We start from the raw sequence: 15,211 nt of genomic DNA, 5'->3' as shown, positions 1-15,211 counted from the left end.
AAAATACTCATGTTAAGTGAGTGGTGAAATTGTGTACATTTTATGTTACCAGTCCAGATAGTTGGGGTACATCAAGTACAGACTTTAAAATCTACCACTTTCATTGTGATAATATTTGAAATGAATGCTACATATCTAGAGGCCAGTTTGTGGAAGAAAAAGAAAAAATACAATAATTCAGGATTAATAAGAAAAATAGGCATTTTAAATCCCGCAAAGTGTTCAAAATCCTAAAGAAATTATTTTAAAAATGAAATTATGTAACGTTTATGTTAGTAGTCCAGGGAGTTGGGGCACAGTGTTAAAATGTTCAGTCAAAATATAATCAAATGTGGTGTCACATTTTTGACAAAATTACTATCTCAGAATGTTGAGTTTTGTTGAAGCAAAGTTTTGACGATTTTTTAAAAATGTAACTTGCCAAGTCAAAATTATGACTATCTTTATTGTGATTAGACCTAAATATATAGTTTGTGTCTTAGACTAGTCAGTCAAAATAGTGGCATTATCTAAAACTTTGCGACAAAACTGTGATAGTGGGCTATTTTGTCTGCATTATGTTTGAATGTTATTTTTTTTCTTCAACACAAATTATTTCATTTTTTTTTAAACTTTGAGCTTTCGATTTTTTTTTACTATCAGTCAAAAATGTGTTTTAGTATAGTAATTGAGTGCAGTAAATGAAATCCTGTTTTTTTATTATTCTCATATTGTCACTGACGTTGAGAAAAACTGTATCACCCTCGCGATAAGAATTTTGCACACGATGCATGACGTTTCATATTGAACCACTTGAAGACGGAGAGGTGGCCCCGGAGCCCGGACGCACTGCTGAGGTGTGAAGAGGTTTGTGCCCTAAAAACATCCTAATTCCACATTTTCACTCGGTGTCAGTCGCCGTGCCAGTGTAAAAAACAACTGTGGTGCCCCAGTCGGTTAATTTCTCAATCCGTGTGAAAGACCAGCCGCTGCGGTACCTACACACGAAAAGTAGCTTGATGAGTATCCAAAGTAGTGGAAGTTTGGAGGGGACGCCATCTTTGGTCCCAGCTCTCCACGTCCCCAACACGGACTGTGTTTTCAGCAACATACCAAGGCAGGGGTGAAGGCCCAGGAAGGTATAGTGAAACGTTTCAACACGCATATGTCTCGTTTGGGTCATTTTGTGCAAAACGAGAGGGAATTGTGTGAAAATGACCGAGCAAATCTTGGTGGCGAAAGCTGCTCGCTAGCTAAACGTTGCAGGAACGCATCAGCTCCAAAGTCCATTGAGCCTGTTTGGCTAGCTAGTAGCACTGAAGACACAGGACCGTCTCTCTGCTCAGGCCAGTGCAGTAACCTTAAGACAAATACGTGCACAATGGCGATAAACCTCTGTGTGGGCAGAAATGTGAACCGTTGTGGTCGGTGCATCTTCCATTAAACGTGCTGCCGTTAGAAGAGCAAACACCGGCCAGGTTGGCGATAGATGTAAAAAAAAAAAATGAATCAATAAATGCAAGTAGAGGGATCAAGCGATTTCTGGTTATGGTTATTGGTAGCAAGCAATGTATAGATGTGCATCGCATCGTTAGCAATCCTTTGTGTGTTGACTGGTGTTTATGTACTATCAGTGTTCACAGTATCTGCATAACTGGCGTTATTTGTCATCTTAACGGTAGACAACAGTCTTAGATCGGCTTTTAACATGACAGTGTTTATCCAACATTAAGCCTAGCTATGGTCTTTAAGAGATCCCTTGGCTATTGATGCTAATGTACTGGATGCTAGGTAGCCTTGTTTGACCTTACTCTAAGTATTACTAAGTGTTTGTGTAGATGCCCCACAAATATGAAGGGACACTCATGGGATACAAGCTTCTAGAGCTGTGCTGCATGCTAACCACCACGCAATCAAATAACTGTGTAGTTGTCACTTAATGTTAATCATGCTTCCTTACACATCAGTGGCTTTTGCTGGATGTTGTAGTGATGGAGGTCTTTACTCAGTTTTGGAGAAGCTTCTCCCTCTCTTTGTATTACCAGTGTTACATACACTGATTGACATGAATGAGTGATGGCTGCCTAGTAGTATGACATGTGTTAATACTGAAACCACTGAGACTATTGTCAGTGCAGTTTCTTTGTAAGTTTCCAATGAATGAACTCAGCTGGATGTGGTCTACCAAGCTTAAACCTGAGATTTTGAAAGACTTTCCAAGTGTCTGCCATAAACAGGTGGTCAGTCTGCTGAGCAGCATGGAGTTAAAATGACATCCACAGCTAGAGCTGTAAGGGTTCAACCACTTGCTCCTGCAGGGGCTTGAATATAGATAATAGTTATGCAGGGAGTCCTTCATGTTTGAAACTAAAGGAAATACTTGAAAATCAATGCACAGCTCATGTGCATTTATGTCGTGAAGCTGGCATAAATATTATGGGTGAAGTGGGATATACAATTTGGATGTATTTCAGCAAGACCAAGATGGTAATAAAAAGCAGCCATAGAAAGGTTTTGAAAACTAAAGATTATCTTTTTTGATAGCTACAATCTTAGAAATTAAATATGGTTGATTTACTGGCTACAACAAGCTTCTAATACAATGCAAAATCGTGAAATTGTGATTAACAAGGCTGAACAGGTCATTTATTTCCTGCCTGTGTTATACTTGTTAGTCCAACTGTAGTGAGGGGAAAGGGAAAAATATTAATTTGAATAGGTTGGAGATAAAGCATATGTGCTACAGCCCTACACATTTAGTGCTGATGTATACTCATAACAAGAGTCTTTATAGTTTATGACAGAAAAAACGCACACTTTATTTTTCAGGTTTGTGTTTTCCTATTGTATTGGTGCAAATACTAGATACAGCAAACACAAGCAGTGTTCCTGCTCGTATAGTTGTAGAAAGCATGTAGATGACTTCTTCTGCGAGGTAGACTGTAAATTTGAGTCACAGACTTATCATAGGAAATTGGACAAGCTTCTTGTTTATTAGGTAGGGGAAATTGACTGGTGTCATATTAGTCATTAAGTTTTGTTCTATTAACACACAACTCTCCTGAATGTGTGAGCACAGGAGGCAGTAACATTTAATGTGATTTTTAGAAGTCATCGGGAAAAAGTGTTAGCAAAGGGTAGTTTGCATTGTCACACTACTGAATATGTGACTACTACCTTTGAATGAAGTGGTTATGGTGAAGTGGCGGAAATGAAAAGGATGTAATGTAATTAAAACTGTCACTGTCATAACAGGTTAGCTGGTAAGCAAATTAATCTTACTCCATGGAAATGTATTTCAGTAGACCACATCATTGTTCTTTTATGTCTGGCTCTAACTTGACATGCAGATCATAGTTATGATACACAGTACTTATGACTAAACAGTGTCATGCATCAGATACTCAAACCTTGGTTAGACGGGTACTGAATGCAACTTAGATTTTCTTTGCTTGTGTGGTGCTCCACTGGTACGTCATTGTATTTGGTTTACTACTACTACTGATGTACAAAGTAATATTAATAATGAGAACACTGTCAACAATTGCATCTTTTAGAAAAATACATTAATCACAGACCTATTTTGGTAAGGTGGTTGGCTGGATTCAAGTGGAAGTTGAGTTGTTAATAGCACAGTGGTAATAAAAATATTATCAGACTTTAAAGTATAAATATATTTTGCACTTGGTTTTGCCAATGTCATTGATTGACTGGAAGGGATTTTAATTGATAGGATGACACTTTATGCTAGTTTTGGACACGCACTTAATCATCTTTTTAGTACTTATTCGGAAAATGGTGAGCCAGTATTGTCTGGTGAGTCAGTCGAATTGAAAGGAATAAATTGTTTGTGTTCGGGGATGTGATGAATTTATTTTTGTTTAGCTATTGGTGCAAAAGTTTTTTGTGTTATGCGCAATCTGATGAACAATAAAACTGTTTGCCTAAATTAAGTTCAGATTCATTCAAGTTCTAAGATGATTAAAGACTGCGTGTGATGTGAAACTCTACGCGTGTGTGCTTTTGTTACTTGCATTTTGGAAATAGGGAAATTGACATTACAGCAGTCGAACTAAATGGGCAAATGGGTCCTTCATCCCATCTGCTGTAAGACTTTACAACATCAGCATCACTGGCTGATGTTAACATAAACTGGACTCATATCACCCCAAACCATAAAAATTTGCACAGCAATTCTTGCACTGCTACATCTTTGCTTGTTGTTTACAGTGTGTCAATACTGCACTATTTCATTCTCATTTCTTATCCCTGTACATATTGTAAATATTATTACTACTATTTTATTATTGTTTTATTACTATTATTATGTTTATTGATACATAAGATGCTGTAACAATCTGAATTTCCCCTGGCGTGGGGAGAAATAAAGGACTATCTTATCTTAACCACATTCTGATTGCATCCATTGTTTTCCTGAGTTTAAAGAGGTTTTCGTCTTTGGTTCATCATCTGTAATTTCTGTTTTGGTTGCACAGCTTAAATGAGCTGATGTTCCTTTTGCTTTACACTTAGCTGAAACCACATTTATCTTGAGAGTATTAAATAGTTTAACATTCCTTTTCCAGTCCGTAAGGCTTGTTTCGTGTTGTGGTATGGTACTGGTATGTTTTTAGTTAGTTGTTAGACCAGCTACATAGGCAGCTGTTATAGTTGATAGGTGTGTGGCTTTAGGTGGTAATTAAGAGGTATGTTTGCTTATGTTTAGTGCACATTTATCATTTTACTAATCTTTGTTTGACTACACGCAGGCTTTATTCTTAGCTCCAATAATTCTAAACAATTATGCATAGTTCCTCGATGTGTTATTTTTTCCTCCTCTTAAATGGATTTCAAAAATCCCCACCTACTATAAGCTTACAGTGCCAAGGCTCTATAGCCCTTTCAAAATGGTTGTCTCATTAAAGCACAGGTTTGTGAGCAGGCATCTCTGTGTCTGCAGCAACACTGAAGTCCAAGGAGCTCCTGTATCATTCCCACAGGAGCACAGTATTCAGCATTGCCTAGCAGTTGAAACATGGCTCTTGGATTCTCATGGCAATATTGTTTGTGGTGTAGAAATGCCTGTTAGTAATATTAAGCTGATGCTTGTAGATTTGGTCATTGCAGCAGGAGTAAACATAATGAAAACTTGCTCAACTCTTTATAGCTAAATAAATGCATAATAATACATGTCATGTAAATGCTACTAAGCACTGGGCATAAATTTGGTCTCGGCCTATATGCTGGTCTAGACTGAGATACTGTCACCTGTCAGGCTTTAAGTCATAAATCATAACTCTACTCTAAACATCACGGATACTGTGTCATCTGCTCTTGAGTGGGCATTCAAAGGCTTCAATTAATCTGATCCTTGAATAACTGAAACGGACTGTAAATTGTTGCTAATCCTCCCAGGAGCCATGGAGGAGCTGCACAGCCTGGACCCCCGGAGACAGGAGCTGCTGGAGGCACGTTTTATGGGCGGGGTCAGCGGTAGCACTGGGGGCAGCACGGGCAGCACAAGCGGGGGAACCAAAGTGAGTCAATATTTAGCCAGACAAGTGTCCTCAGTGAATTGTATGTAATAATTAGTCAAAACAAAATATTTACTGTCTATTGGGAGTTTTGCACAAAGTTATTAATTATTTAATAAATATATGTGGAGTTTTTCACAATGTTATTTATTATATTAATATTTTTCTTTTAGGGATTGACCAATAATGAATGTTCAAATCACAGTTTTGGAAGTCTAGGATCCTCGAGCGACAAGGAATCCGAGGTACATGTCTAAATCTTTTCTGCTTTCAAACTTACATGGACCAGAATAATTATTACACACATAGCATATTTAGTATATATCATTTATATACTGTTACATTTTGTTTACACAGCAATTCCATATTCTTTCTCATACCTATGAAGCAGAGGACAGTTAATGAGTGGAGATAGCCTGCCAAATTAGAGTTTTAATCAACAAAAAAGCAGATCTGCGCATTAGGAACTTTGCAAAATATCATCTGAACTCTGTCTTGTTGTGATTAGGTGTACTTACATAACGTCTGCACTTTATTATCATGACTGAAGCAATGCATATGCTTCCACTAGCAAAAACTGTGTTGAAATAATCAGAGATAACTGTTAATGTGTCTGTTTTCTCCATTTATCTTGAACATATTTATACTATCTACAAAATGGTCTGTATCATCATTTGTGCTAATTGGTGAGATAGTTCATGTTTAGTTGAATGTACCTTTGAGCCGAGTTGGATGGATAGTGATGAAAAGTGCTTTCAGAAACAGACTTGAATTATGACTTACTTCCATACCACTAATTATTTTATGGGTGTCCTTGAAAAATAGACCACTTTTTAAAATCGTGAAGCTATTGGTAATGATATGCTGATGTAGTAAAAGCTCTTTTTCTTTAACAGAATCTGGTGGTTACAGCCACATGATCTCTGCCATGATTGTCATCTGAAACCCTTTTTCCTTTCTCATTTAATAGGGGTCTGATGTGAAAAGAGGCAGTTCTCCTGCTTATTCGGTGAGTTTATAATGAGGTCTGAAAATATATAGTTATCCTTTAATGGCTGCTGCTGGTTGTAATTCTCACTGTGGTTAACATAACTGAAGCCTGCAGTATGCAGTGATCCTTCTGGGTTAAGTAATTATGTCAAACAAAGTGCCAGTAAATAAAAAAGAAGGAGGTGGTTTGCTTAAGAGCTCACTAAATGACCAAATTTTCTCTGTCAAAAATATTGTATAGAAGCTATTGTTGACAGTTGAATGCAGATGTTTGAATAATTCAGAATACACTTTGATTTTCCCAAAACTAATTGTAGATGTATTGCTGGCAGCACAGGCGTTGACTAGATTTAGATGAAGGCTAAAGATAACAGCTAAGGTCGGGAGACTACAGAAAAGCACATCAGTTGGACAAAGTAAAGACATCAAAAGAAAGTCTCTAATGCAGCTCAAATCAACCATGGTAACTGTGCTCATATATAGATCATAATTCTTTATCATTATTATCCAATGGGAACAAAAACATCACCCCTATGGAGAGAACACTGCAGCAGTCTTGATAAAGGATCAGAATGGCTTTGTTGTGTATTCATCATATTGTAAGATGCTATTAAATTAAAAATTATCTTTCAGACCCCAGAGAAGAAACAGTCTGAATCAACCAGAGGCAGAAAAAGGAAACCTGAGATCCAATCAGAGAGCAGCCAAGGTGAGTGTCTTTTTGTAGACCTGGTTATGTTTTTAACTCTTGGTTATTGCAGTATTTCTTCAAAATATTTTAATACATCACCACACTCTTTTTTTTTTTTCTTTCTAGGAAAATCAATTGTCCGGGGACCCAAAATAAGTGATTATTTTGATGTAAGTCTGGTGTAAGATGTTTGATATACTCAAAGGAAATGTGGAGTAAAAAATGTGTGCTATATTAGTGTTTGTTAAACATCTGAGGCACAGTACATGTTCTGGGTTTTGCACTAATGCAAAATAAAATTAAACCATGGCAGGTCCACTGTTACCAGATATTAGGAAGTAGTTAGACTTCACCTGTGTCTGTTTTGTAGTTTCAGGGAGGAAATGGCTCCAGTCCTGTGAGAGGTCTCCCACCAATGATTCGTTCACCCCAAAACTCACATTCCCACTCCGCTCAGGGCACTGCTGTAAGTTATGCTGAAACCTGTAATCAAAGCTTTGTAACATCATCTGATGTTGCCCTGTCTTTAAACAAGTGACATATATCCTCTTGCAGGTTAGACAAAATAGCTCATCTCCTACTAGTCTGTCTTTTGGGGACCACATGACACATCCAAAGCAACTAGCAGTCAAATTTGTTCAGGTGAGAAAAGCCTGTTGATATTCCAACACCAAAGGCTTTTTGTTTTCCTCTAAAAACACAACTGTGATTTTTTTTAAAAAATTTTTTAGCAGGTTTTTAACAACTTCTTTTGTTTTTCCCTTTCTAGACTGACCTTACAGTGTTGAAATTGGCTGCCCTCGAAAGCACTAAGAATCTAGACCTTGAGAAGAAGGAGGGGAGAATAGATGACTTGCTAAGGGTATGAAGACAATCTTGCTCTGTTTACTACCTTGCAGAAAAGCCTGACTGGGCTGGGATATTAATGCAGTCAACAAAGCTTGCCAGAGTATTGTTTTGTAATTTCAAAAACCAACATTGATTTCTGTGGTCTGTCAGCATTCTAAACATAAATTTCAAAATTGTGAATTTTTGGTGGATTGGGAGTACAGGGCAATTTGTATATCTGCTGATGTACGTTTTTATTTTGCTTCACAGGCAAACTGTGATCTCAGGAGACAGATAGACGAACAACAAAAATTACTTGAAAAGTTCAAGGAACGCTTGAATAAATGCATCACCATGAGCAAGAAGTTGCTTATAGAAAAGGTAAATGTGTAAATGTTTGTCTGTATCCTGTATTTTCCATTTTTATTTGTCACCTGCATGCAAATCTATATTGTATATTTCTCTTCAGAGCACCCAGGAGAAGCAGGCGTGCCGGGAGAAGAGCATGCAGGATAGACTACGTTTAGGCCATTTCACTACAGTGAGACATGGGGCCTCATTCACAGAGCAGTGGACAGATGGCTATGCTTTCCAAAACCTTGTCAAGTGAGAATCTTTAATGAACTTGTTTGTGTTCCTATCATATCAAACAGCGATGCAGGGTAACAGTAGCAGACTACAAAGGTGTGCAAATGTAGCTATCCAGCTGTGATAATTGTTGATTCTGCCTATGATTATTTTGAGACATGAATACAAGTGTAATACAAATCATATTCTAATCCCATGTCCATCAACAGACAGCAAGAGTGGATAAACCAACAGCGAGAGGACATTGAGAGGCAGAGAAAACTTCTAGCCAAGAGGAAACCTCCATCCTCCAGCAACTCCCAAGCACCAACCACAAACTCAGAGCCAAAGCAACGCAAAACCAAGGCAGTGAATGGAGCAGAAAGCGATCCCTTTCTAAAACCCAGCCTACCTCAGCTGTAAGTCCAGCCTTTGATTATATTACTGCAAATGTACCAACGGCCAGTTCTCTATATGTGGGATGAAACTGTTAATGATTTAGCATGATCTTGGACTCCTGGGTTCTTTGAAACTGTTTTGGATTGGTTGGTGTTCTACCAACACTGTACGTAGCCATGTCAGAGACGTTGCAATATGGTGTTTTCTTTTTTGTTTTAACTGTGTTCGCTCCATATAGTTAAAAAGTGCATTATAAAAACTCTAATTTAAATACTGTACTGTATAATGCTTTTTTCCCCCCAACTTTCTTTCATCCTGAAAAGGCTGACTCTAGCAGAGTACCATGAACAGGAAGAGATCTTCAAACTGCGACTTGGACATCTCAAGAAGGTTTGTCAAATGTTGACATGCTAAACCGAAACAACAACTGTTCAGTAGTTTCCAATTAGTCATTTATCCAATGGCCAGTTGTTATGTGCAATACATACAATACTTATACAATTTATATTGTGTGTAAAAAAAAAAACAAAAAAAACAAAAAAAAAAAGATATATATATATATGTATATGTGTGTGTATGTATCTATCTATCTGTCTATATATATATATATATATATATATATATATATATATATATACATACATACATACATACATACATACATACATACATACATACATACATACATACATACATACATACATACATACATACATATATATATATGTATATATATGTATATATGTATGTATGTATGTATGTATGTATGTATGTATGTATATATATATATATATATATATATATATATATACATATATACATACATACATACATACATACATACATACATACATACATACATACATATATATATATGTATATATATGTATATATGTCGATATCCAGGTTGTTATGTTTTCCCATTAAAATATGATGTATTTTCGGTGTTTGTATATATACACACACACACACACACACACACACACACACACACACACACACACACACACACACACACACACACACACACAAACACAAATACATATTCAATCCAAGCTTCCTGTTTCCTGAGTAAAACAACTTTTCTTTTCATATAAATCACCCAAAGGACGTAGTGAGCTTGTACTTTGTCGATTTATTCATTGTTTTCTTGATGAATAAGCATTACAGGAAGCCCCTGACAGACTGTATCAAGTCAGCTGTTAATATTTAATTCAGAGCTAGTCATCTGTGTACAAGTGGATTTTGATGAACTGCTCTCCTTGTAGTCAGTATTCTGAAGTTCCTTCTGTGCATTTGCGTGTTTGCGTGCTTGAATCATTTATAGGAAGAAGCTGAGATCCAGGCGGAGCTGGAGCGTCTGGAGAGAGTCCGCAACCTTCACATTCGGGAGCTGAAGAGAATAAATAATGAAGACAGCTCCCAGTGAGTCTAAATCAATTTCTTTGACAGATACTGCATTGACATTGGAACATGATGTACATGCAAGGCCGGTGTCCTCATCCATTGCTGTAATATAAGTAATACTCTGCCCATTGACTCCTGTTTTGTTAAACTGGTCATGTGCTGGTACCACATAGTTAATGTTTAAGAACTTGTCATTGACACATAGTTTTATATCTATAATTTTTATTGTTTTCTGTACCCGTTTTTTTCCATCTAAAGATTTAAAGATCACCCAACGCTGAATGAACGATATCTGCTCCTACACCTTCTGGGGAGAGGAGGCTTTAGTGAAGTTTACAAGGTAAGTTACAGTTCCATGCAAAAGTATTTGCCCCCCTACAGAAATTTTCTATTTCTGCATATTTCTCACGCTTAAATGTTGCAAATCATGAAGCTAATATTTACATTTATTTAATATTATACAGAGATAACCCACAAAACACAAAATGCCGTTTTGGAGAATTATTGAAACCCTGTATCACCTCTGTGAAAAAGTAATTGCCTCCCTAAACTTATAAACTGGTTGGGCAACCCTTGGAAACGACGACTGTAGTTAAATGTTTTTGATAGCTAGTGATCAATCTTTTACATCTCCATGGAGGGATTTTGATGGTTTACGAACATGAACTGCCCTTTCAAGGTCTTGCAACAGCATCTCAATTGGATTCAAGTCTGGACTTGACGTGACCACTCCAAAACCTTCATTTTGTTCTTGTTGAGCCACTCAGAGGTGAACTTGAGTGCATGGGTCATTGCCATGCAGGAGAACCCATTTGTGCTTAAGCTTTAGACCTGATGGGTGGATATTCTCCAGGACGATTTTCTGATAGAGAGCTGAATTCATGGTTCCATCAATTATGACAAGTCGTCTAGGTCCTGTGGAAGCAAAGTGGACCAGATGTAATGCGACCCATGTCCTTCAGAAAGTTTCACCTTTGACTTATCAGTCCACAGGATGTTGTTCCAAAAGTCTTGGGCCTCATCTAGATATTTGTTTTGCAAATGCCTGATGATCCTTTATGTTCTTTTTGGTCAGTAGTGGATTGAGCCTTGCAACTCTCTCATAGATGCGCCATTTGCCCAGAGTCTTCCTTATTGTGGAGTCATGTAGACAGACCTTAACTGATGCCAGTGAGGCCTGCAGATCTTTTGATGCACATCTGGATTCTTTTGTGACCTCTTGGATTAGATAGTGACACACTCTTGGAGAAACTGTGGTTGGTAGGCTGGCCTCCTGGGAACATTCACCACTACTGCATGTTTTCTCCATTTGTGGATAAAGACTCACTGTGTTTTGCTGGAATTCCAGAGTCTTAGCAATGGCTTTGTCACCCTGTCCACAGTGGTAAATGTCAGTGGTTTCGTATCACGTCTGTTCTTGAATCTCTTTAGAATGTGGCATCATGTGCTGCTTTTTCAGACCCTTTAGCTACTTCACAATGCCAGAAAGGTTCTGCTTAGTGATGTTTAGATTCAAGAAGCCTGGCAGTAATCATATGTGCGTGTGGCTGGTGAGATTGAACCCAATTGCCAAATTAACTTGGGCATTTGGTAGATTGGTAGCTATCGGCAATTACTTTTTCACATAGGGCAATGTGGGCTGCACAGCACTTTTCTTTCAACAAATAAAATCATCATTTAAAAACTGCATTTTGTGTTTTCTTGGGTTATCCTTGTCTTACTTTAAAATTAGTTTGATCTGAAACATTCAAATGTGACAAAAATAGAAGATTTCTGCATGACACTGAAGGTGTTTCTCATGATTTAGAATATGAAAAATACTTAGTTGGTGGTGCTTTGCAAGTGTAAGACAACTTCTCTGCATGTGTTGTTTAGGCTTTTGACTTGATTGAACAACGATACGCTGCTGTGAAAATCCACCAACTTAACAAGAACTGGAGAGAGGAGAAAAAGGAGAACTATCACAAGTATGTTTCATGTTTATGTATGGTCTGTGTGGAAATATGTACCACATATTGTACCGCATAATTATTGCTTTGAACGTTGTGACACACTTAGAAAACCTGTTTCATTGTATGTAGCTTCCAGTGCATTGCAAATTCTCTCCAGAACCCCCTGTGTCTGGATATCAGAGCAGCATACAGCAACCGTATGTTCCTTCTTTGGTTGCTAATAGTGGTATAAATACTGTTCTTTCCACAGGCATGCATGTCGAGAATACCGAATACACAAGGAGCTGGACCATCCCCGGATTGTGAAACTTTACGACTACTTCTCACTGGACACAGACACGTTAGTTACTCGCCGCATTCCTCTTCATGCATTTTCAGCTCCTTTCAGTTGGTTTCTGTTAGATGTGGGCTGTAATTCTTAATAAGTCTCTCATCCATCTGATAGATTTTGCACCGTCATGGAGTACTGCGAAGGCAATGACTTGGATTTCTACTTGAAGCAGCATAAGCTAATGTCTGAGAAGGAGGCACGGTCCATAGTCATGCAGATCGTGAATGCACTAAAATACCTGAATGAAATCAAACCCCCCATCATCCATTATGACCTTAAACCAGGTAAACGCACCCTTCTGCACAACTGACTCAATACATAATTGCTGTTGTAGTGCTGACTTAATGTGCTTTGATTTCAAGGTAATATCTTGTTGGTGGACGGTACAGCCTGTGGGGAAATCAAAATCACTGACTTTGGTCTGTCTAAAATCATGGATGATGACAACTATGGTGTGGATGGGATGGACCTGACATCACAGGGTGCAGGGACCTATTGGTGAGAAGAAATGCTCCACATACACATACAGAAATCAAAATATCCCGCTTATAAACATTGTTTATTATGAGCAAATATGCTGCAATCAAAATGTTATCTAAATAGAACTGCAGGTTATAGAAGTCAATATTCTAGTTATGTAGTACACAGTTCAGCCAGTGTTATATTATTACCATGTCAACAGTACTTTAATGTTTCATCTCCACCACGAGGGGCCAAGTTTAACTAATTGATGTACCTTTTGGTAGTTATGTATGCATCTCCTTTAGAAACAGTAACTTGAACATGCGTTGAAGTAACGTTGTGGAGTTAAAAATACAAAAGAGAAAGCATTGTACTTAATTTCTGTACTTGCCTGAATATGCTAAATTACTTGCCACTACTGGAAATGGATTTGTGTAATAGACACTAAACAGTTTTTTCTGTCATCAGGTACTTGCCTCCTGAATGTTTTGTGGTTGGCAAAGAACCTCCAAAGATCTCCAATAAGGTGGATGTGTGGTCAGTGGGTGTCATCTTTTTCCAGTGTCTGTACGGAAGGAAGGTAAGGATGGCAATAGTTTTTTTTTTTTTTTTTTAAATTAATTTATTTTTTGGTATCACATGCCTGATGATAAAGCATTGTTCCCCTTTTTCAGCCTTTTGGCCACAATCAGTCACAACAGGACATACTGCAGGAGAACACCATCCTCAAAGCTACCGACGTTCAGTTCCCTGTAAAGCCTGTTTCCAGTAATGAAGCAAAGGTAGGAGAATGTGCAAACAGGTCTGGCCGATTCAAAATGCCACGAATTATCATGAAAAAGTCTATCTTCAAACTAACTTTTGAATGCTATCCCTTCCTCTTCAGGCTTTCATAAGGCGGTGTCTGGCATACAGGAAGGAGGACCGGATTGATGTTCACCAGCTGGGAAGTGACCCCTACCTGCTCCCCCACATGCGACGATCAAGCTCCTCTGGAAATCTGCAGATGAGTGCTGCTGGCTCAAGCCCAGCCTCCTCTAGTATCATCTCATATTGACAGTTTCAAACTGTGACTGAAAGGCAAACCAATGACTGAAGCCGCGGCTACAGAGCTCATCAAAAGCTTGGGCTCATGACAGGAGGAATAGTCGGCAACAGAAGGAGCAGGACACAGGTTGGGAGATCTCACCTGGCCTCCTCTGACCTGTGCCAGGCTTCTACCTGTTTACCAGGGCTTGATCAATGGAGGGATAGTGAAGGGATGTTTTAAAGGACATGGGTAAATGGACCTTTTTGAGGGTCCGACAAAAGCACTGAAACTGACTATATACCTTGAAGAAAATGTGACTGGTGACTCAGACGTTGCAGATGGATAAAGCCTTAAAGGGCCGAAGGGAGACTTGGCAGCCCACCATTTAGATGAAAGAACGTGGTCCTGCCAGGGTGCAAATGATTCAGCTGCTAGAAGTTAATTTACTGTGAGGAGAGGACAGTCATTGTTAAGTAGAACTACAAAGATTTCACTATTGATTTGGATAAATGTTTTTTCACGATGTTAGGCTTTAATTTGAGTTACTTAGCCATGAGAATGTAATGTGTAGCATACAAGTGGCATCTAGTGTCATGTAGGTTGGGGCAGCATACTTAAGTTTAATGCACAAAATAACCAAATGTAGAAAAATGACAATGTATAAAACCCTATGCAGGAATATAAATTAACAGTTAAATTGGAATCTGTATATGCTGTACAGGTGAATTTTCAAATTTTGAGCTGCAGCAGTAATATGTACAAAGAGTTAAAATTTCCCAGTGTAAAGCTAGTTTCCTGGAGTGGTTTCATTTTTGCTGCTTTGTTGCTCTTACTTTTTCAAGGGCTGTATGTTCCACTTCGGGTACAAATTGTACAGTTCTGCTAAGAGTGAATAATAAATGCCAGGAAACTTTTTTCTCCCAGTGAATGGTATTGTAGATCATCACCTGATAATACACTTTTACAATATACCGCTATAATTTTAGGGTGCAATCGGCCAGCTTCTATGTCTGTTTCCTGAGATTATACTGACACCCTCTG

General features: G+C 38.1%; 1 protein-coding gene across 1 annotated transcript; it reads left to right on the top strand.

Annotated features, from left to right (window-relative positions):
* Positions 1-852: 852 nt before the first annotated feature.
* Positions 853-15,093, top strand: tlk1a (tousled-like kinase 1a). Its single transcript, XM_023290741.3, is given in 24 exon segments — positions 853-1,040; positions 1,042-1,077; positions 1,079-1,118; positions 5,395-5,516; positions 5,687-5,758; positions 6,484-6,522; positions 7,137-7,212; positions 7,321-7,364; positions 7,565-7,660; positions 7,750-7,836; positions 7,964-8,056; positions 8,293-8,403; positions 8,492-8,628; positions 8,820-9,008; positions 9,312-9,378; positions 10,316-10,413; positions 10,654-10,735; positions 12,271-12,362; positions 12,598-12,687; positions 12,793-12,962; positions 13,041-13,176; positions 13,609-13,720; positions 13,815-13,922; positions 14,027-15,093. Coding segments are annotated over 24 exon segments (2,310 nt in total). The 5' UTR covers positions 853-998; the 3' UTR covers positions 14,198-15,093.
* Positions 15,094-15,211: the final 118 nt, after the last annotated feature.

The sequence above is a fragment of the Amphiprion ocellaris genome, chromosome 11 (assembly GCF_022539595.1).
Source record: "Amphiprion ocellaris isolate individual 3 ecotype Okinawa chromosome 11, ASM2253959v1, whole genome shotgun sequence".
Taxonomy (NCBI): domain Eukaryota; kingdom Metazoa; phylum Chordata; class Actinopteri; family Pomacentridae; genus Amphiprion; species Amphiprion ocellaris.
Note: the sequence above shows the minus strand (reverse complement) of the source record. Positions and strands in the feature narration are given on the sequence as shown.